This window comes from Neolamprologus multifasciatus, chromosome 16 (assembly GCF_963576455.1).
Source record: "Neolamprologus multifasciatus chromosome 16, fNeoMul1.2, whole genome shotgun sequence".
Lineage (NCBI taxonomy): Eukaryota > Metazoa > Chordata > Actinopteri > Cichliformes > Cichlidae > Neolamprologus > Neolamprologus multifasciatus.
Window position 1 is genome coordinate 23525102 of NC_140454.1, and position 22049 is coordinate 23547150.

General features: G+C 38.1%; 2 protein-coding genes across 3 annotated transcripts; one reads left to right on the forward strand and one right to left on the reverse strand.

The window, feature by feature from the left end:
• Nucleotides 1-1080: 1080 nt before the first annotated feature.
• sowahca (sosondowah ankyrin repeat domain family Ca) lies at nt 1081-6054 on the reverse strand. The gene is made up of 4 exons (XM_085136383.1): nt 5516-6054; nt 4690-5063; nt 4122-4511; nt 1081-3220 (listed from the first exon to the last, which is right to left on the reverse strand). Exons 1-4 carry the CDS (start codon nt 5859-5861, stop codon nt 2756-2758), a joined length of 1575 nt encoding a protein of 524 aa, XP_084992509.1. The 5' UTR covers nt 5862-6054; the 3' UTR covers nt 1081-2755.
• A 1517-nt stretch (nt 6055-7571) lies between these two features.
• On the forward strand, nt 7572-21121 carry septin10 (septin 10). Of its 2 annotated transcripts, XM_085136384.1 has the most exons (10): nt 7572-7718; nt 12503-12617; nt 13075-13270; nt 13387-13573; nt 16966-17127; nt 17421-17517; nt 18316-18484; nt 18571-18703; nt 19069-19247; nt 20028-21121. In XM_085136384.1, the coding sequence occupies exons 1-10, from the start codon at nt 7689-7691 to the stop codon at nt 20041-20043; spliced, it is 1284 nt and encodes a 427-aa protein (XP_084992510.1). In that variant the 5' UTR covers nt 7572-7688; the 3' UTR covers nt 20044-21121. The 2 variants fall into 2 exon arrangements, with proteins under 2 accessions (XP_084992510.1, XP_084992511.1); XM_085136385.1 differs by lacking the exon at nt 20028-21121 and having other exon boundaries at nt 19069-19251.
• The last annotated feature ends 928 nt before the right edge of the window (nt 21122-22049 follow it).

A 22049-nucleotide genomic window follows, 5' to 3' on the forward strand; every position in this document is an offset into this window, starting at 1 on the left:
GTGGAGGCCCCAGGCTAAAAAGTTGGCACAGTTTCCCTGAAAGGATGGCAGAGGAATTTGCATAATAGGCATTACTCCCTTCACTGTGCATGTAGGTCAGTTACTGCAGTCAAAAAGGCTCTCTATCCTGTCCTGATCAGCAGTCATCTGGTAGAAAGTCTGCCTAAGGCAAATCTGGATTCTACATAGCCAGAAAAAAAGCACATCACTTCTGACCTCTATAAATCTTTATTTGACTTCTAGATCAGGGAAACCCCAGAGATTACAGAATCATCAAAGGAGCTGGCTTAAGAGCATTCAGTTTTATATAAGAAACATATTGTGTGATACACTGTGACTGTTTACATATAATCCAGCTTTTATATGGTTGGTTTGATCTGGGAAACACGAAGCAGAGAACAGACAGGGTGCCAGCAGGACATCAGAGCAACAAGAGGATTGGCAGATCTGTCGTAATCTGTTCAGGCTCAGGCACTGAGAAATGTATCGTATCCCCCACACACATATGAAAGCTTGTGGGCATTAAATTCCTCTGTACTCTATACTTTCTCTAACCAATGACAAAAATAGCATAACAGGGAAACACAAAACTGATTGTCCTCTTAGGTTCTCTTAAGTATATTAAGATAAACACGATAAAATCAGATTTTCAAGTATTTGCAAAAATGGATTAAATAGAGTTTATATCCCAACAACAGCAGTGTTGAGTTTAGGTCAGTCTGCATAACAAGAGGTGCAAAATAAGAACTGGATGCTAATCTGTCTGGTGGGCTATGTGGACAGGAAGTTGTGGATATACTGTAAATGCCGGAGCAAAGCTGGGGTCGTCAGATCATCAATTATTCAGCACCAACACGCAAGGACAATCAGCTGGTGTCAGCAGGAAGGGCGGATGAAGCGACTCGCTTCAATTGTATTTTTAATCTATCCTGGTAACGTTAACATGAGTATTCACAGCTGCTCTTTACATTTTAAACCTTCTCATTATTACCGAGGCCGTTTCTTTATACAGTCATTCTCTTGCATCAATGGGACGATACAGTGTAGTTGACAAACTTAAAAACTTTAGTTCATGTAAATAAAAACAAAACTTCTTTATTTCACATTTATGGATAAGACATTAATCCAAAAACAAAAGTGGCTCGTCAACAGTGATTTCACACCACACAATCACTTCACAGCGTTTTACAATGGAAACACATTTTCTTTATACAGACATAAGAATCAACAGTGTGCTGCATTTCCATTTCCTCTACTCATGCCGCTGAGAAAATGACATAAAATCTCTACATCAAAAGTGTCAAGACATAGAATGACACGAATCGCCGTGATAAAAGTACAAATGCTACAAATTAGTAACAGAACATTCATGAAATTCGGGAGGAAGAAAGGTTCACATATTTGGGAAACCACTTGAGAAATCGCTGCTAAACCTATGGCACATTCTGGCCAGAGTCCTTAGAGAAAATGGAGCATGATGAATAGATGACAGTGTGCATGTAAAGTCAGACTAATGTATGGGAACAATATTAACTTTGTCTTAGTTTCATATGATGTAGTTGTATCCAGCGGATATCTATGACCGTGGTTGCCTGAACCTTTACCCTTATGAACCAATGAATCCTGTGTCACATATTTGGAGTAAATATAGAAATGAAATGTCAGATAACAAAGCAAAACTCTGCAACTGACATTCAGAGAGCAATATCTAAATATCAGTGTCTGAACATTTGCATACACACCACACACAAAGCAATGTAGAAACAAGTGAATTAGCTTCAGAAAATTTGAGGTACGTTATCGGCAGTAGAAAAATGTATATAAAGTTGGTAACTGTGCTTCTACTAATCTGTGTTTTTGTATAACTAATTGGAAACAGTTAAACAATTCTTAGCAATATCTCCCCATTAGTGAACCTAACTCTTTCTGGTTCCAACTTTAAATAAACAAAAATGAATGAAGAAATAACTTACCAAGCCCCTTTTGAATATCAGTTAACTTTGCATTTAAACAGGTAAAAATCTGATCCCCTTTTGATGTTATGCCTAGAATTTTAAAAAATAGATATGATCTGGGACCCAAATGGATTTTTCTACTACCAATTTTAAAAAGTGACAAGTGCAAACATGATGACTGTACACTGTTGCTCGTTATAAAAAAAAATCTGCGATTTCAACTGTCTGAATATTAAAATCTACCACTTTAAAAAATAAAATATTTGTTCACATTACAGGAATGTACTAAAAAAAAAAAACGTCAGCACCATCTAATTTCAGACTAATAGTGTGTGTAAATATATTACTCTGCAAACAGAAACGCGGTGAGGAAACAACAAACCAAAGTGCTTCAAAGTGAAAACTTTCTACAATACTGCTGGTTGCTTTTGCATTTTTATGAACAGAACTGTACTGTAACATATTTAAACTATGTTTGTGATGTTAGTTGTCCAAATTAAATAAAGGGGAAAAAAAGTTAAAACAAAAATCAAGTTTGAAAGAATTCACAGTTTAACCAAGGCAAATAAACTGTCACGTGACTGTACCCTTCCCTCAGTGACAAACAATAACTGCAACAGGAACAAAAATAAAGTAGAATTTTAGAAAACATAATTTTGTAAAATGTGTTAGTTTCTGCACTGTTATATTTTGTCACTAAAATATCTGACCTGTCAGATAATAAAAGATACCTATTCTACAAATAAAAACACCTGGGAGTGGTGTACAGCTCTGTGTCGCTGGCTTAGAGTGGTGTCGATTTATCCAAACAGGTTGGACAGCGGTCTCGTTCGAAGAGGACTGCTGTGTAGCTCCTCTCCTCTTCCCACCTCTCCTGTGTCCCTGAAGGAAGCGCTGTGGATGATCTGGGCTCTGTGGCGTCCTCTGTGCAGCCGGGCATTCAGTCGGCTCAAAGACGTCTTCCTCTGCATCCCCCCTTTACTCTTCCCGTTCCCCGTTCCATCTTCTGATGCCTCTGTTGGTGAATTCAGCAGCCGGAGCGGGTTCAGATTCCCTTGGAGGACTTTGGCAAATCTCCAGCCCCGACCTCCGCCGCTGCCGCTGTTGTTGTTCTCACTGTCTGACTCAGGTCCCGGTGAGGTGACCACTCCTTCTTCCAGCAGGTCAGCGGCCAGCGGTGGGGACAGGTACTGCATTGGTCTCCTCCCGCTGTAATCTCGAGCTTCAGGGTCTGCATCCCAGTCTGACAGCAGGACACGAACCACCTGTCAACGCAAACACACCGCATGCAAACATGAGATGTCTCGTTTTCATGGATATTAGAAGGCGACCATGTAGCAGCCCGGGTTTGAGTCTGAGCCCTTTGCTGCATTTCTTTCCCTCTCTCTCCCCACTTTCATGTCTGTCTACACCGTCTCTATCCAATAAAGGCTAAAATGCCAAAATAATAATAATAATAATTATTAAAAAAATGAATAACTAGACATTTGAAACTTGTCCACAACTGGGTGTTCCAATAGGGCAATAATCCCAAACACAAATAAAAACTAGAAGGTGTCTGTGAAGGTTCTCAGTCATCCAGGTCATCGTAGTCTAAGGAGCTTGGAAAGGAAAACGTCTGGACTTCTTTACATTGCTTGAACATAAAGAAGTCCAGACGCTTTCCTTTCAAAAAAAACAAAACAAAAAAACTAGAAGGGATAAAGAAGGCTAACATTAAGCTTCTGGTAGGAGCACTGACCTGTAATAGGTTCTAAATGAATCAACTCTGCACAGGAGAGTGGTCAGATATCCATATGGCTACTAAAACATGTGGTTAAGGTGCAACTTGCTAAGGAATATTGAACCAAATAACAGTGCACGTTTGAACCCCTATGTATACTTTTGGCACTATGTCGATTGCAGAATATCTAAAATAAGCTCAAACTTCTTGTCATTAACAATATATGATGTACAATCATTCCATCCTGGAAAAAAAGATTCAAAGAAATACTTAAAAAACCCAAATTACCACCCAGGATGAGTGTGTTTAAACTTCTGTCTACAACCATAGTTCAGTTAACTTGTTTTGAGCTAATGTTTCTACCCTGGGCAGATAAAGTGTAGGTAATTATGTACTGCTTCACTGAGCAGGTGTAACACATGATACTACTCCCTGCAACCCACCTGGGTGTGTCCATGCATGGCGGCCAGGTGCAGCGGTGTGTAACCAGCACTTGATCTCACATTCACATTCACAGGTATAGTGTTCTCTTTGGCAAAGGTGAGCAGCTGAGACAGCAGCTCAGCTTTGCCCTGCTTAGCTGCCCAGTGGAGGCAGGTAAAACCAGTCACAAAGTCTCTCTTGGTCACCAGGCTGGGTTCGACAGCAAGCAGGGGCTGAAGGCTGTCCCACAGGCCGTCTGAGGCGCACAGCATCCACTCGTGCTCTAGAGGGTCCAGGGTTACTGAGGCGCAGTCCTCGTCAGTGGCTGAGGAGAGGAGGGACGCCGAGTCGCCTTCGCTCTTAACCGAGTCCCGGAGGCGTGACCCACGGTTGATCAGAGATCTCCGCACCTGACAGAACATACAATAGCCGTGGCTTTTGTTAAGATTTTTGTGTCACAGCACAAAATGTAGTCATTTAGAAATTCCCAGCACACTGTTACTTTCTACAGAAAGCTGCCATTCAAAGAAAAAGAAAAAGGGCAAAAGCAACAAATACTTAATGATAATAAAAAGCACTGTGTCCTACCTGAGGAGAACTACTCATCATCAGCTCTATGAAGTTCCTGCGACTTCCTTTGGGTGTTTGGATATCTCCTATATGGTCCAGTCCCTCCAGAGCACTGTCTTCAGACAGGCAGCTGGTCAGCATGGCCCGCTGTGACCCTCTAGACACCCTGCGTGCCCCTCTTGTCTGCTGGTTATGAGATCCCCCAGGTTGGGCCTGATCGAGATCTGGCATCCCAAGAACTGGAGCTGACTCTCGTCTCCTTCGGTCTCTCAGCTTCACTTCACCTCCTGCACCAGGGATAGGAACTCCTGTGCTTGTCTTGCTCTGGGATGGGGTTGCAGGTTTCTTATTGCCATTTGTCTGTTTGTCATTGTCCAGTGGAAAGTGGACCCCTGTAAGACCATTAATGTTTTTTTGTGTTCATTCAACTTCATGCAGACTTTTGATCACATGCTGCAGAATTTAACAGTCTGTTGTTGTTATTTTTCTCATTGGTGTCATTAGTATCCTGAACCTTAGGGATTTTGTGTTTTTGGCAGGAAATGATTCCAAATTAAATTGAATCAAACACTATTTTGTACGGTGAAATAAAAAAAAAAAAGCAGTAGGCTATGCGTATATTGGCCTATAATAACAACAAAAATAATTGCCAAACCTTTTATTTATTCGCGTTGTATTACTCAACAGACTGAACGACTAGTTTTGTTGTTTTGACAAATAAACAAGTAGACAGTATATAAACAAAAATATAGATAAAACAGCCTACGTTATACGCAAGAAAGCAATTCATGGATAAAACACGTGCGTAAAAATCACGCAAACACAATGGATCCGTCGTCCTCACCTGTTTGGTCGCCCTTATCATGATTGCCGTTGACACAGTTGTTGTCCAGCGTCTCTTGGATGTTGCCATTGCACTCCGCACCATCGTGGCCATCTACGTCCGTACGCATCACCGACGCCCCGCTGCCTTCACTGTTCAAACACACAAATTTCACGCCGTTTTCTACCTTCACGAAACCCACGCTGTCAACAATGCTTTTCAGCACCTCGCGATCCACCCCTTCCTTCGACTGTTCATTCAGCGATAGGAAATGATCGATCAGCTCCATCTGTTGGACCCTCCCTCCTCTCTCCGACAGGAACTCCTGCACGGCTTGCACTGTGCAGCGGGACGCCATCATCATCATCGTCCTCGTCCTGAACGACTCAAACAGAGCGCAAAGATCACTGGGTTATTTGCGCAAGAAGGTTTAAAAATGAGCCCATTAACGCGCTCATTCGCTTAAGGAGAGGATGACAGCATCTTCTTCTCTGGCTTCCTCCTCTCCTCCATGGGAAGACCAGTGTTTAGCTCTGTCAGACAGGGGGCGCTCACGTCGTCTCACAGGCAAGGGGCAAGAATCATGTCGCGTTCCAGTGCTCATCGGAAACGCGGGCTTTCCAGACGACTAGTTATTTAAAAGTGACCATAAATACTGCGTATACATAATATATAATAAAATACACATTTTGTCCGGTCAACACACACACAGTATTAATAATAATTGCACTGCACAATTTGAACTTTTCAAAATAATATCCAAGGTTAATCCAGATTGCATTATGTTCATCCTATTTACGGCTATCTTTCATGCCCAGTTGGAGTTTCTTTTTGCATGCAGTGAGGAAACCGGACTCAATCTCCTTGTATTTTTGCAAAAACTTGGCCAGATTAAGAGGATTCTGATCCTAAAACATTTACCTCACAAAGAAAAGTAATAAAAGTAATCCACTGCAGAACTTGATCTTTCAGTCCTTATTAAAATTTTACAAAACAACAAAAACAGGAGGTTATTTGAGTAAACAAATACACCTTAACGGTCAAGAAGTAAATTCAAGGGGAAGAGCACAAATTATTGACCTAAAAGGTGCAAATTGAACCTTAAGCTTATTAAACCTGTACTTATTTTTTTTTATATTAAGATTTCAACCAAACAAACACAAAAGATAATACAATATAAAGAATAGAAACAGAAACAGGACAAAAACAAATGTTTCTTTTAAACAATGGAAATCATTCTGTTCCACATTTTTATATTTGTTTACGATCTGATTTTTAGACTGTTTTTAAAATGACATAGTGAACAGAACAATCTTAATTCCTCATTACAGTTACTCACATTTACCCATATAACAGATACACCCTGTATTTGTTTTTAAATTGTCCTGGCCCTTGCTTTTAAAATATATTTTTTATTCTTAGTTAACATGCTTTCCCTCTAATTTAAAACCTCCAAATACCGCTGAGAAGGAGATTTTTTTGTGCTTTGTACAATATCGGTGGAGTCCGAAGCTCAATGAAACAGTATGTCTGTGAAACAGTAGAATTTTAAGGCATGCAATTTAATGGATATTCTAATGCCTTGATCATAATAATCTGATAATCTTTAATCTATTTATAATTGCTTTAGCTTTCTTCTGTAGCATTTAAACTGGATTAGTTAGTTGGTCTTACATGCATTTCTCCATAGCTATACACAGCAGATCATATATGGAACAGTTTTAAATTAATATAATATATATAATGATTTTTCATTTCATTATTTTATTATAATGATCACACCTTAAAAAATCTGATTTCATACACTTTAATGTTTTGTCGGTGCAAACAGTCCTCAAAGTAATCACTGGGAAAATTAAATTGCGCTGTACCATTATTAGAAAAGGGGGGCGATTTTATTACTGTATTATGTTTTTCTTGATTTTCAGCGCTATCTTATCTTTTATTTTTGTAAATTACATGCTGTAGAACATTTAAATATTGGAGCCTCCGCAAAATTTGCCATAACTTGCATGACTGTCGATATAAAGAAAATTTAGAAATCGTCCCGTTACTACATTATCTTTAATGGTCTCGTCTGTCCAGTTGTCGACAGCAGTGGGGCGGTACTGAGAGAGATTCTTTGAGAAAGAAGTCGATCCTTTTCTAATTTTTTAAAGTTATTTCTGAATCTGTTTACGACCCATCTTAAGTTATGGCTTCTTCGGATGTTGCACGGCAGCCGGTTAGTATTTTTTTTTTTTTTTTTTTTTACTCTGTGTTGTCGACAATTAACTTCTTTCTAGACAGTTGAGCAGGGAGTGTCCGAGGCTATCGTTAAGTTAGCTCCTAGCCTGAAAACTTTCAGTTATTACACTTATGGAAAACATTCATGTTTAAACGGGGCAAAGTTTAAAACTCGACAACATATTTATCATGTGCTATCAACACAACCACTGAACCTTTGTTTAAAAAGATCCCTGGTTATGCCTTTCACTACGGTAAACGGCTGAGAGGAAGCGCTAGGTGGCTAAGGCTACACTAGCAGTGCTACATTAGTTTCATAGAATCGTTAACGTTAGCTCCGTGATAAGCTTTTGAAAATATGTGTGCAATTCGTGCCTCCCGCAAGTATTTGGACGTTGCGGGAGCTTTGTGACACAAATATCATTGATTACTAGCCCTCACAAATGTGAATGAAAGTTGGCGTTTTCGACCTCCAGCAATGACAAGGATTCAGAAATAAAGCACAGCACCGCCCACAGAGTTATTAACCCTCTGGCCCTGATCAAAATCACTACCCTTTCAGCTTGTTCGTGGCCAAAAATGGCCACCCCTTGTTTACGTTTACAAAATGCTATAAAATTCATATATATTAAGAAAAATTCCCACTTTTTTTGACATGATTTTTTAGATTAGTACCAGTGCTGTTCATGAAAATCAAAATTTCATTCAAATTCATAATTTTAACCCTTTAAATACCAGTTAGATCACATAATCCTAGGAACTCATAAATGGAAAAAATCACAAAACCCCAATTTTTTTCCAAATAAAACATGCCATCTGATTTACTTTCTAACCATGATGGAGGTTAGATGCATAGCAATAATTAACAGTATCAATGACTTTTATACATCTTTGTTTTTTTGTGCAGTGACAGAAAAACATAAAAACTTCCTCTCAGCTTGTTCGTGGCCAAAAATGGCCACCCCTTGTTTACGTTTACAAAATGCTATAAAATTCATATATATTAAGAAAAATTCCCACTTTTTTTGACATGATTTTTTAGATTAGTACCAGTGCTGTTCATGAAAATCAAAATTTCATTCAAATTCATAATTTTAACCCTTTAAATACCAGTTAGATCACATAATCCTAGGAACTCATAAATGGAAAAAATCACAAAACCCCAATTTTTTTCCAAATAAAACATGCCATCTGATTTACTTTCTAACCATGATGGAGGTTAGATGCATAGCAATAATTAACAGTATCAATGACTTTTATACATCTTTGTTTTTTTGTGCAGTGACAGAAAAACATAAAAACTTCCTCTCAGCTTGTTCATGGCCAAAAATGGCCACCCCCTGTTTACATTTACAAAATGCTATAAAATTCATATATATTAAGAAAAATTTCCACTTTTTTTGACATGATTTTTTAGATTAGTACCAGTGCTGTTCATCAAGACCAAAATTTCATTCAAATTCATAATTTTAACCCTTTAAATACCAGTTAAATCAAATAATCCTAGGAACTCATAAATGGAAAAAATCACAAAACCCCAATTTTTTTCCAAATAAAACATGCCATCTGATTTACTTTCTAACCATGATGGAGGTTAGATGCATAGCAATAATTAACAGTATCAATGACTTTTATACATCTTTGTTTTTTTGTGCAGTGACAGAAAAACATAAAAACTTCCTCTCAGCTTGTTCGTGGCCAAAAATGGCCACCCCCTGTTTACATTTACAAAATGCTATAAAATTCATATATATTAAGAAAAATTTCCACTTTTTTTGACATGATTTTTTAGATTAGTACCAGTGCTGTTCATCAAGACCAAAATTTCATTCAAATTCATAATTTTAACCCTTTAAATACCAGTTAAATCAAATAATCCTAGGAACTCATAAATGGAAAAAAATCACAAAACCCCAATTTTTTTCCAAATAAAACATGCCATCTGATTTACTTTCTAACCATGGTGGAGGTTAGATGTATAACAATAATTAAAAGTATCAATGAGTTTTATGCATCTTTGTTTTTTTGTGCAGTGACAGAAAAACATAAAAACTTCCAAAAATGGCCACCCCCTGTTTACATTTACAAAATGCTATAAAATTCATATATATTAAGAAAAAGTTCCCCTTTTTTTGACATGATTTTTTTAGATTAGTATCAGCGCTGTTCATCAAGACCAAAATTTTATTCAAATCCAGACTTTTAACCCTTTAAATCACAGTTAAATTACATAATTTTAATGATTTACAAAGGGATAAAAGCATAAAATCCCCATTTTTTTTCTAAATAATACATGCAAACTGATTTATTTTCTAACCATGATGGAGGTTAGATGCATAGCAATAATTAAAAGTATCAATGAGTTTTATGTATCTTTGGTTTTTTGTGCAGTGACAGAAAAACAAAAAAAAATCCCTCTAATTTTGTTCGTGGCCAAAAATGGCCACCCATGTTTACGTTTTCAAAATACTATAAAATTCATATATATTAAAACATTTTTCTACTTTCATTGACTTGATGTTTTAGATTAGTATCAGCGCTGTTCATCAAGACCAAAATTTAATTCAAATCCAGACTTTTAACCCTTTAAATACCAGTTAAATTACATAATTTTAATGATTTACAAAGGGATAAAGGGATAAAGGGATAAAAGCATAAAATCCCCATTTTTTTCCTAAATAATACATGCAAACTGATTTATTTTCTAACCATGATGGAGGTTAGATGCATAGCAATAATTAAAAGTATCAATGAGTTTTATGTATCTTTGGTTTTTTGTGCTGTGACAGAAAAACAAAAAAACCCTCTCATTTTGTTCGTGGCCAAAAATGGCCACCCCTGTTTACGTTTTCAAAATACTATAAAATTCATATATATTAAAACATTTTTCTACTTTCATTGACTTGATGTTTTAGATTAGTATCAGTGCTGTTCATCAAGACCAAAATTTAATTCAAATCCAGACTTTTAACCCTTTAAATACCAGTTAAATTACATAATTTTAATGATTTACAAAGGGATAAAGGGATAAAGGGATAAAAGCATAAAATCCCCATTTTTTTCCTAAATAATACATGCAAACTGATTTATTTTCTAACCATGATGGAGGTTAGATGCATAGCAATAATTAAAAGTATCAATGAGTTTTATGTATCTTTGGTTTTTTGTGCTGTGACAGAAAAACAAAAAATCCCTCTCATTTTGTTCGTGGCCAAAAATGGCCACCCATGTTTACGTTTTCAAAATACTATAAAATTCATATATATTAAAACATTTTTCTACTTTCATTGACTTGATTTTTTAAATTAGCACCAGTCCTAGTCATGAAAACCAAAATATAATTCAAATTTAGATATTATACGCTTTGAACTGGGTGTGGTTCCCAATCAGCCAGAGTTCACACCCAGTTTCACACCTTGGCTCAGGCGATTAGAGGATCATCAGGGGGTCCCTTTGTCCCTCTTGGGGGGGGGGGGGACACTCCCACCTTCTTGCCATATTGCCAGAATAAATGGTCTGGAAGCTGTTAGGTTGACTTACAGCAGTAGCAACGTCTGCACCTGCATAAACTCCAGGACACGTTTACAAACAGTGTTTGTTGTTGTTTGCGCTGCAGCTGCAGGTTTGAACTGTGCAAAATGTCCTGTGATTGGGGTTTTTTTTGTTTTTGTTTTTGTTTCTAGAGTTAATATTTTGGGTATGGTCTCTTTTTATGAAAAATACAAGAGTAAAAGTGCTTTTCACATGTGCTTCAAAGCTAAGTTTGACTGGGAACGTCAAAGCTCAATATCCTGCATCCACAGGAATTCACTGCAGCCTATGTAATGTTTGATGCGTCATTATTTATTCCAGTCTATCTTGCAAATACATGTTTGTGCTGCAATGTCATGCACAAACACAAACTATCAGATCCTTAAGACCAAACCTATGTCAAAATTGTTTCATTATATTGGTCCATTGGAGTGTGGTAACCCATCAAACGCCCCTAGTGGAAACCAAGAATATTACATGAAATTGCTTGCTTGGCACAAAATGGGCCAAGGATGTCATTTGGTGAAAAACATTAAAAACTACAATTTTCATGTGTTGAGTTTAGAATGAAAGCAATTTTACCTAAATCGAATGATATAGTACTGCCAGTAACAAGGAATCAAAAAAGGTGGTTATAATGGGTTTCAATTGGCCAAAAATGGCCACCATCAGTAAAATGGGAACAATGTGGTGTATAGTGAATATTATTGACATTATTAAGTTGAAATGTTGAAAATTAAAAAATTTTTAAAAAATGCACACCTTTGGAAAGTTTCATTCCATTTGCATTAACAGAACAAAAATGGTTGAAAACCGAATAAAGAAAGTGGCCAAAAATGGCCAGATAGGAACCAGAGGGTTAAAGGTTCTTAATCATAGCATATCTAAATCAGTGCTGCTGACCACCTACACTCGGGATGTTTCATTAATTTAGACTGGAGAAGGTCTGACAAAGTGGACGACGGTGATATTTAAAGTTATCTCAGGCTTTTGGAAGTTAGGTGAATTTATCTTATTGTCCTATTTAACGTCTTCTAACCGGTTTTGTGCCTCTTTGGCCCACACACAGGCTTTAAAAACCAGATTTATCTAATGAGGCAAAGAATAAAGACAAAAATCTTGGCTGGACTAGACTACTCGGTGCAATATGTGATTCTGTTTGTTTGTAAGTGCAATATTTTGTGAAACAAGAGAGGAAAAAAAGCATCATAATGTTACAACCCAGCTTTTTCTGTCAAATTTATTTCACAGGATAAAGGAGTCCGGTCCTTGTCTCTTGCTGGCCATGTGGGCTTTGACAGCCTTCCTGACCAGCTTGTCAACAAGTCCATCTGCCAGGGCTTCTGCTTTAATATTCTCTGCATCGGTACTGTGTCGCTCACACATAGATACATAGATGAAACTCTGCATACATTATGCAGAGTTTCTTTTTGCCGTTGATGATGAGCTAATTTTTTATTTTTTATTTTTTTGGTATTTAGGATAAAATTAAGACATTTTTATTATTTGTTATGTCATTAAGGCAGGAGTAATGGACACTTTTGTTGAACAAATTGACAGGAATAACCGAACATAGACTCTCTCAGAAAGTTTTTTTGCCTTTATAAAATGTAGGTAGATTGTCTGTCATTAAATAGTAATAGAAATGCATTGCTAAATTTTATTTTGCATACAAAGATTCAGTTAATGATCTCAGTTTGCAGTTCTTAGTCAGATATGCCTGCTGTTAAAGCTCCTGCACACTTGAATTCATTGTGCTGAAAAGTTTCTGTTTCAAGTTTAGTTACCAAAGATTGCATCATACTTCTCTTTTGTGCCCCTAGGTGAGACGGGTATAGGCAAGTCTACACTGATGGACACGCTATTTAATACCAACTTTGAGAACTTTGAGTCATCCCACTTTGAACCTCAGGTGAAGCTCCGGGCTCAAACGTATGACCTGCAGGAGAGTAACGTCAGACTACGTCTCACTGTGGTCAACACAGTTGGCTTTGGAGACCAGATGAATAAACAAGAGAGGTACGAGGAAGAGCTGAGTAGGTTATTAATGTTGGAAGTGATTTTTGCCGTGAAGTGATTTTACTGTCGTTGTGAACTTGCCAGTTACTGATGATCACTTTATGTATGTCTTTTAGCTACCAGCCTGTGGTGGACTACATTGACAGGCAATTTGAGAGTTATCTCCAGGAGGAGCTAAAAATCAAGCGTTCTCTTCACAACTACCATGACTCACGAGTCCATGCCTGCCTTTACTTCATTTCCCCCTCAGGCCATTCACTCAAATCCCTTGATCTGGTCACCATGAAGAAACTAGACAGCAAGGTAGGAGAAAGGACCACAGTGTTTTCTGCATGTCAGAGGGTATAATAAATGTGTTGTGTTTCTCAGTGTCACTGTAATGTAATACTTAAGAAAATCTGTCAGTTTTAAAGTTATTTTCTTTATTTTTGAAGGAGAAAAAGTAGCAAGTCAAGTTGTTTCACGCATTTTGTGTAATTGATGGCGAAACTTACCTGTTTCTGTGGTTGCAGTGCTACTAAGTAGCATAGTTAATAGCAGGCTTAAGTTCTAAAAAAAATCTAGCCTAGCAACATTTCAGTTAGACGGCTCACATTTGAAATGTATTATTGCAGCACAAGAATATAATTGGCGTTTAGCATCTAGATATGTTACACTTGTTCATTGGGGAATGATGATGTACTCCAAAGGTTAAACCGTAATTAGAAGAGCATGTTTGGTATTTGATCTGAGGAGAGTCAGGTGTGTTGATGTGTATGTCACAACATACCTTCAAAACTGACGTCACAACTATTGGCATGCGCCATGCTGTGGTGTAGTTTGGGCTTGTCGTTTCCCTTTTCGATTCCCTTTTCGACCTGACACACAAATCTATGATCATGTTGGTTTTTAACTAACATTTAAGTAAATATCAGAACAGAAGCTAAGATTACCGGAATATACAGATGAAGAGAAAAAACCAAACCAAACCAACTTGCTTTTCATGTCTTCTTGTTTTGACTTTTCTACTCTTATGCCAGCACTAATTCCAAGTTTTTTTTAAAATGGTAAATGGCCTGTATTTGTATAGCACTTTACTTCGTCCCTAAGGACCCCACAGTGCTTCACACTACATTCAGTCATCCACCCATTCACACACTGGTGATGGCAAGCTACATTGTAGCCACAGCTGCCCTGGGCCACACTGACAGAGGTGAGGCTGCTGGACACTGGCGCCACCGGGCCCTCTGACCACCACCAGTAGGCAACGGGTGAAGTGTCTTGCCCAAGGACACAACGACCGAGACTGCCGGAGCCAGGGCTCGAACCGGCAACCTTCCGATTACAAGATGAACTGCCAACTCTTGAGCCACGATTGCCCCGTGCTGAATTCAGGAGAAAACCTGTCATTCAGGAGAAACCTGAACTGAGCTGGTTTGCTCCAGGTGCCAATATAAACAATGACGGGGCTGTGGTGACGTTGCATTTGTTGTGCGTTGACCATAAACCAGGCTTAAGTTGTCTACCTGACCTGGACCACTGCCCTCGGTCCACAACAGGCCAGGGATCACCAATGAGGAAAGGGGCAATAGTACAGTAGACATTCTGTAAGGCACCATTTCATTACAGTTAAAAGGGTAAGGCAATGACAAGAATTGTTGTGTGGAGATGAGTAGTAAAAAAATAGAATATGATGTAGACCATATACTAAAAGCATTGTAATCTCCGCATTTAGTTTGGAGCTAAAGATGACGAATTGAACATTATAAAAGATGGATGCTCTGAAAAATCAGGCCAATGCTGAAGTGCCGTAAACGTTTTATGGCCACCAGTGGATAATAACTGTGGTTCCAAAAAATAATTTATAAAAGGTTATCTGAAAACCACCCTCAACTTCCTTTCTTTGTGACCTCAGTAAAACACCTTATTGTTATTTTTAGGTAATCCTGAATAATAAAAACAAAAGTTAAAAATCTGGTTAAGAGAATTATGGAGGATATGTTCAGTTTCAGATCCTCCTCTCTTGTTACACGCAGTTTCAAAAGACCAAGGAGGTGATGGCAAACGCTGTTCAGCTCAGAACAGGATTTCACAAACCACTGGCTGATGTCACTGTGGTTACATCCATCTTTTGTACTGTCTGTGGATGAAGATGAAGGCTGGCTTAACTTTGATAGCTTTGTCTTCAGTGAACTACAGGGATAACAGGAGATTAATGATGCGTTCATGATGCATTTGCAGGAGATAAATTTCAAACTTGGAAGTGACAACTGCAAATGGTGCCTTCTTTCAGTGCTTCTTTAGTAGGAATACACCGTGAAAACATTTAACATGAAGACAGATTATATGTGGTTGTGTGTGGGAGAGATGGTGGGAGTTTCTGTATAAGTTACTGCTGAGGTTGTTTTTATGTCTGACTGCTGGGAGAGGTTCACTGTCCAACTAACTGAACCCCCTTCTATCCATTCCTCTTGAAATGGTTAGAGACTTTCCCATGCTCCCTGTGTGTAGCAACTTTGTGCTTTTTGTGGGTTTGTGTGGTTTCACTGCTCTGGAGTGTCGGTAACCCTGGATTTGCGTGTGAAAGGGATAGAAGCAGCACTGGAATGCTGTAATCACCTCACGCACACACACTCGAGTTGTCCTTCTGTGTCAGTGTACAGAACCACACAGAAAGAGCCAATTGTTCAATCTGCAGCAGTGACAGACAGACAGTCACTCACTCAGACAGCTGTTGGATCAGATCTCTTAAGACTTCTCTGCTGGGGTCAGTGTGTGTATTCTGTATGTGTGTATGGGTGTGTGTGGTCTGGCCCCAGAAGCTCGCCCAATGACAACAAGTCATTCCAGGTCCCAGTTTGGTTCGACAACGTGACAGACAGGAATGCGGGACAGCATGGTGAACTGCTGGGCCAGAAATGACATTCAGAAAACATGGTTTTTATAACACTTAGCAAAAAATAGTTTTAGGAAAAAGAATTTCTGATAAAGAGAGAGACAACAAATACAGTTCCCGTTCTTGTTGAGTGATACTGTCTGATGACAGGATGTATTTAATGTGTCTACATGTACTTTCATGGTATGCTGTGCTGTGAAAATGACTTGTTTTAGCTCAATTAGTGGATGCCTGTGATATCAGGAGTTGCTCTTTTTATTGAAGATAACTTTGTGAATTTAGTGTTTTGAATTTTATATATTGTCTACATGCAGCTTAAAGACAACAGTAGTTGCTATCATGGTATTTAGTTCTTATTGAGAATAAGAGTCTCTAAAATGTGATAGCTGTGAGGAAAGTACATTTATTTGTTTATATTTTTCAGTATTTATCTTTATATAAATGTCCTTTAGCATACTGAGAGGAAATGCAGTGGTTTGCATGTCTTAGTTCTCAGTGTCATTGAACCATATCAAGCTATCAGTGCGGCCTTGCATTCTTTAGTGGATTTATCATTTTGTGCATTTGAGGCATTGGATGTTAATCGAGATGAAGGTCTGACTATGAAAATGGAAGCTAAATTGTGACTCCATCATAACAAAGACATGGTGAAAATATGTGTGATGGTAAACTGGATTATCAGATTATCATTTTGTTTTTAATTATTAATATTATTTTATTTCACAGATGGCATGAAAAGTTATTTTCTGTAGCTGGCATGTATTTGTAAAAAAATACTGTCACTATGCTTATCATGAACATTTATCACATCTGTCTGTAGGTGAATATCATTCCAGTGATTGCCAAGGCCGACACCATCAGCAAGAGTGAACTGCACAAGTTCAAGATCAAGATCATGAGTGAACTTGTCAGCAATGGTGTCCAGATATACCAGTTCCCACTGGATGATGAGACAGTGGCCAAAGTCAACACTACAATGAATGTAAGGAAACACACACACACACAGACACACGGACCTTTCTCAGATACAGGTTTAGGTGAATGTTTTTACTGGCAGAAATGTTCGAAACATATAATTCAAATTTCAGACACACACCGTGTGTGTTTTGTTTTGTCAAAGGAAACATTTCTGAGGTGTAAAAGGCATCTGTGATTTTAAGTGAGAATATTAATGTAGGCGTTTGATCTACAACAGCTTTAGTTAAAGTATTGGTCCAAGCTGTGTCTTTTGCTTCAGATGCATGAATCCGTCTTGTATATGATTTCTTCTTTAAGGGTCATTTGCCATTTGCTGTAGTAGGCAGCACAGAGGAAGTTGCTGTTGGAAACAAGATGGTGAAAGCTCGCCAGTATCCATGGGGTGTAGTGCAAGGTAGGATGAATTACTCTGTTTATGGATTTCTTTAAAGCTTTGGCAGTTCACCTTAACATTTTCCTTTACTGTGGTTTTCACTGGCTACACTTTGTTGTTCCACAACTTGGTTTAGCTTGGGTTTTCTGGGTTCTTGAGTATTCTTTTTTGTGGACCTTCTGTAGGTGATACAAGAGATTTGGTGTTGCCATCAGGCGCGGGAATAGTTTTATGGCATAGCTTGCAAATGGGAGTCTTCCGCTCTGTCGGTTTTGTTGAACCCGAAATGTAACCAAATCACAGACGTACCCCCTCTTTTCGGTAAAAGTGCTTCTTCTTGGGGTGCTGTGTAGCTGTCTCTGCCTGTTGCATGTCCGGGCATGAAACTGCAACCTGTCGCGCGTCCATCGTTTTGAGTTGCCATAAAGCATCTCGCAAATCCGGGTGCACATAAAGCAGCACCATGTTGCAAAACTACAAGACTGAGTTTCTTTACAAAAAATATAAAAAGATTTTTTTATACTTTATTTTCTTGTGCATAAAGTTAGAGTATGTATAGTGACAAGACAACACTAATATATTTGCAACAGGCTATTTAATGATAAATTTTATGTAATAATTTATACAATTAGGTTAGAAACGATAGAAACTATAGAAGACAAATGGCACGATAGACACTTTTCTATCGTCCACACGATATATATCGTCATATCGCCCAGCACTACTTGAAACTTTTTTTTTTAACTTGAAGCTTAGAATGTATTTTATTATAAAGAATAACCTTTTGATTTCTTTGATGTGTGTGCGTGTGTGTGTCAGTGGAAAATGAGAATCACTGCGACTTTGTTAAGCTGAGGGAGATGCTCATATGCGTAAATATGGAAGACCTGAGAGAGCAGACCCACACTCGGCATTACGAGCTCTACAGACGCTGCAAGCTTGAAGAGCTTGGTTTCAAAGACACAGACTCAGAGTGCAAACCTGTCAGGTATGACGTCACAAACCCATGCATACATCCACAAAATGAGAAAATGCACGGGCATATGACTTACAGCCGAGTTATGTGTGTTGCAGTTTGCAGCAGACGTATGAGGCAAAGCGTCAGGAGTTTCTGGTGGAGCTGCAGAAGAGGGAGGATGAAATGAGGCAGATGTTTGTGCAGAGGGTAAAGGACAAGGAAGCGGAACTAAAGGAGGCTGAAAGAGAGGTATACAGTGCATACATGCAAACTGATGTCCTCACAACACACCTTAAGCAATGTGCTTTTTGTCCCGAGTTTCCTATTCTTTATATTTAATAGACAAATAAAATCTTGCATCAGCTGAAGAGGTTAAAGTAAAAATGTGTTTCCTATTGGAAAAATAAAGTCAGCTTTTCCATTTTTCCCCATTAATTTATTTATATTCTGCTTTCCGTTTTATGCTCTATTATTAAAAAAAATTCACTGATGTTTTGTTTTCACCCAATCAGTCTACCTTTCTACACTTTTACATTCAATTTGTTCGACGTGTGAAAATAAGACTTGACTTTTATTATGTAATGAACATGTGTTGTCACATCTCATTCTTTCAGCTCCAGAGTCGTTTTGAGCAGCTCAAGCGCCTCCATGCAGAAGAGAAAGCTGCTTTGGAGGAGAAGAAGCGGCTTCTTGATGACGACCAAACCTCCTTCGGCAAGAGAAAAGCTGCTGCCCAACTCCTGCAGGCCCAGAGCCTCACTGCCAATGGCAAGAAGGACAAAGACCGGAAGAAGTAAGAGAATTCTGCAAATACCAGTGCCTGTGCTTTTATGGAATACTGGGGGGCGAGTCATACTGGACATCTGAGTAATGTGTTAGGAATAAATAGATGCCACATTGTTTTTTGGAAATGAAAATTATCAACATACAGAGGGCTGAATTCATCAAACCAAAGAAAAAATGATGGCTTAAAATTACAGTTCTGATTTTTGTGAAGGGATGCTCTCATGACTCCTCGAGTGATGCCACTGACCAGCCAATCGTGGCATGCAGTCTGTAGATGTCATCTTTTTAATGCCTGCTCAGATTGCTTGGAACCGGCTGGTCAGGTACTATTTTAGTATCTGGTACCAGGTACTATGACCTAATGGAAAACCCTGAAAAGTCAATCTGAGTAGGTAATAATGGAAAAGGAGCTATTGCTGCCTCTTAGTGCCCCTGTTGTTAATTTCATAAACACCTCTGCTCCATAACTGGCCAGATCAATACCCCAGAAGTTTACCTGGCGTGATGCTATACTTTCATTAAAAAGTGTTCCTTTATACATATATAATCATAATATCATAATATTGTGAGTAAGCACCCCTGCACAGGTCATTAATTACTTGTTCTCTAAGAGACAGTGCAGATGAAGACATACTCATTGAACTCAAGGGTATCAAATCTGATAACTAATGAGGATGTTTAAGATCTGTGCACATGTAAGATGTTGTTTAAGTTATTGTCACTGATTAACTGCAAACGGGAAATTCTGTAAGTTGCTCATATGTCTCTCTCTTGTTATTTTTTTCAGTTCTGGTTTCATGTGAAGATTCTCAGTTGTGACCAGCAAAACCGGTGACATTATACCCCACACCCTTTCCACACCCCTGTTGCCAGTTGTAACACTAAAGAAACCCCCCACATAAATCAGTTCAACAAAGTGCAAAATGGGTTTTAAAATGAATCATGTATTTAATTTTTTATCTTTCTAGCAGTGAAGTGGTTCCTGTGAGGTACAATTCACTTTCAGCTTGTCAGCACCATATGTAATAATCCGTCACCATTTTTGAAGGTTTGTCTAGTGTTTCTGTCATGAAGTGTCACAGGATATTATATTTCCCTGTTTCTTTCTAGTTTTTATATTCTCTTTGTTTGGTACACCACCTTGATGCTCTAAATCTTTAATCTGAACATACTAGCATTAACCAAAAAATAAAACCCAAAAACACTGTTAGGAACCTCACACATTCTCTTGCGGTTGTTCCAAAGGGAACAAATTGGTTCAGAGTGTTTCACTTCTCTGCCGAGGTTTACAGTTAAACGGTTTTCTGAGGAGGGTAAAACAGAGGCTTGGTTTGGGATTAGGTACATGTTACTGTGTATTTTTATACATATATATTTTGTTTTACTTGCTCTCTTATTTTCATTTTCATTTTATTTTTTTTATATATTGACACAAACCATTGACGCTTGCAGTCCTGTCTGTATGAGAAGAGCTGACTCATGGGGAAAAAAAATGCATCACACCGAGTCGCTGTTTGAGGGAGAATTCTATTTCTCTGAAGACTGTATTCTACATATTTCTGTTCATTGCTTTTTGGACTTTTTAACTGTGTGAAACCCTTTCTCAGCAATACTCCAGCATAAACCGCTGCTGGTTTCAATGATTAAAAAAAAAAAAAAAACTTACTGTATTTACACTAGTTAAAGGTAATAGTGCCTTATCTGTATTAAACCTAAAAACTACGTTATCCAGTTTGTGATCACATCCAGGGAAACACATCGATGCCTACTGGATAAATGCTTGCCTGAGACACATTTGTACTACACTTATATTTAAGGAATAAACAGTATTATATGGGAGCTTTTCTTCTTTTTAAATAAATCTTTGTATTTTTATGATGATGGATTGTGTTTGTCTACTTCATTAAAGGCTGGGATGTTTATAGGCAACACATCTCCTCTCTGGTGAGCTGGATTGGTATAATTCCATTATAACCTGCCCATCAATGATAAGAAATCAAAGTAGATCTTGGTTTAAAAATAAATGTAAAAAAAATTGTGACAAACTGAAGGATTTCTTTTACTAATATCCTTGATTTATCAGGTGCACAAGAACAAAGCCCCGTCCACCCACCTGCCTGCTGTTTAAAATGTGTTTGTGAGGGGCAGCCATTTAGAAGAAAGCTGGCTTATTTAACACATGGATGTGCTGATGGTACTGCACTAAGGCACAGTGTATACCGAAGATTACTGTGAACTCATGCAAGTATAGAAATATAGAATTTGTGAGCTTAATTGATTATTTTTCTGATGATTTCTAGTTCTTTTTAAATGTTGTTATTATTATTATGCTATTTTTTTTTTTTTTGTTTTGCAAATGTGGTGGTTTACCTGGGATTTGTGAAGTTAAATAATTGAGAAGTTGCTGATTTGTGTTGGTGTACAAATCCAGCAGTGGTTCTGTTCTGGTACAGCGTGAGGTTCAGTCTGTGATGTAATGAGGACTGATTTAACCGTACCCACAGTCTGTTTGCACTGGCTTCAAAGATTTGACAGTGGAAGAGCTACAAACTGAAATGTTATGTCCATGTGTAATGGCATCACTGCAGTCCTGCCAAGGAAGTCCCCCAGGATATCTAATTGTGGAGATTATTACACTTCTAAATGTACTGTTGGTCTGACATTATACACTGTATTTGGGGGAAATCATTTCTTTAGCAAGGCCTGTTTTTGCCTCACTAAAGTTTTATTGTTGGTTGCTGACACTACATCTAATCACTGGAATAACACTTTTAAGGCATTTGAGCGTTTTTTTTTATACTAAAATAAA

What these genes read in the sequence shown, in the direction of transcription:
- sowahca (XM_085136383.1), bottom strand. Translation starts at nt 5,861, where the DNA reads ATGATGATGATGGCGTCCCGCTGCACAGTGCAAGCCGTGCAGGAGTTC. An exon ending in TGATAAGGGCGACCAAACAG is followed by an intron (nt 5,064 to 5,515) that starts GTGAGGACGACG and finishes ATGGTCTTACAG; the next exon opens with GGGTCCACTTTCCACTGGAC. An exon ending in TGATGAGTAGTTCTCCTCAG is followed by an intron (nt 4,512 to 4,689) that starts GTAGGACACAGT and finishes ATGTTCTGTCAG; the next exon opens with GTGCGGAGATCTCTGATCAA.
- septin10 (XM_085136384.1), top strand. Translation starts at nt 7,689, where the DNA reads ATGGCTTCTTCGGATGTTGCACGGCAGCCG. An exon ending in CTTTAATATTCTCTGCATCG is followed by an intron (nt 12,618 to 13,074) that starts GTACTGTGTCGC and finishes TTGTGCCCCTAG; the next exon opens with GTGAGACGGGTATAGGCAAG. An exon ending in TCCATGGGGTGTAGTGCAAG is followed by an intron (nt 17,518 to 18,315) that starts GTAGGATGAATT and finishes TGTGTGTGTCAG; the next exon opens with TGGAAAATGAGAATCACTGC.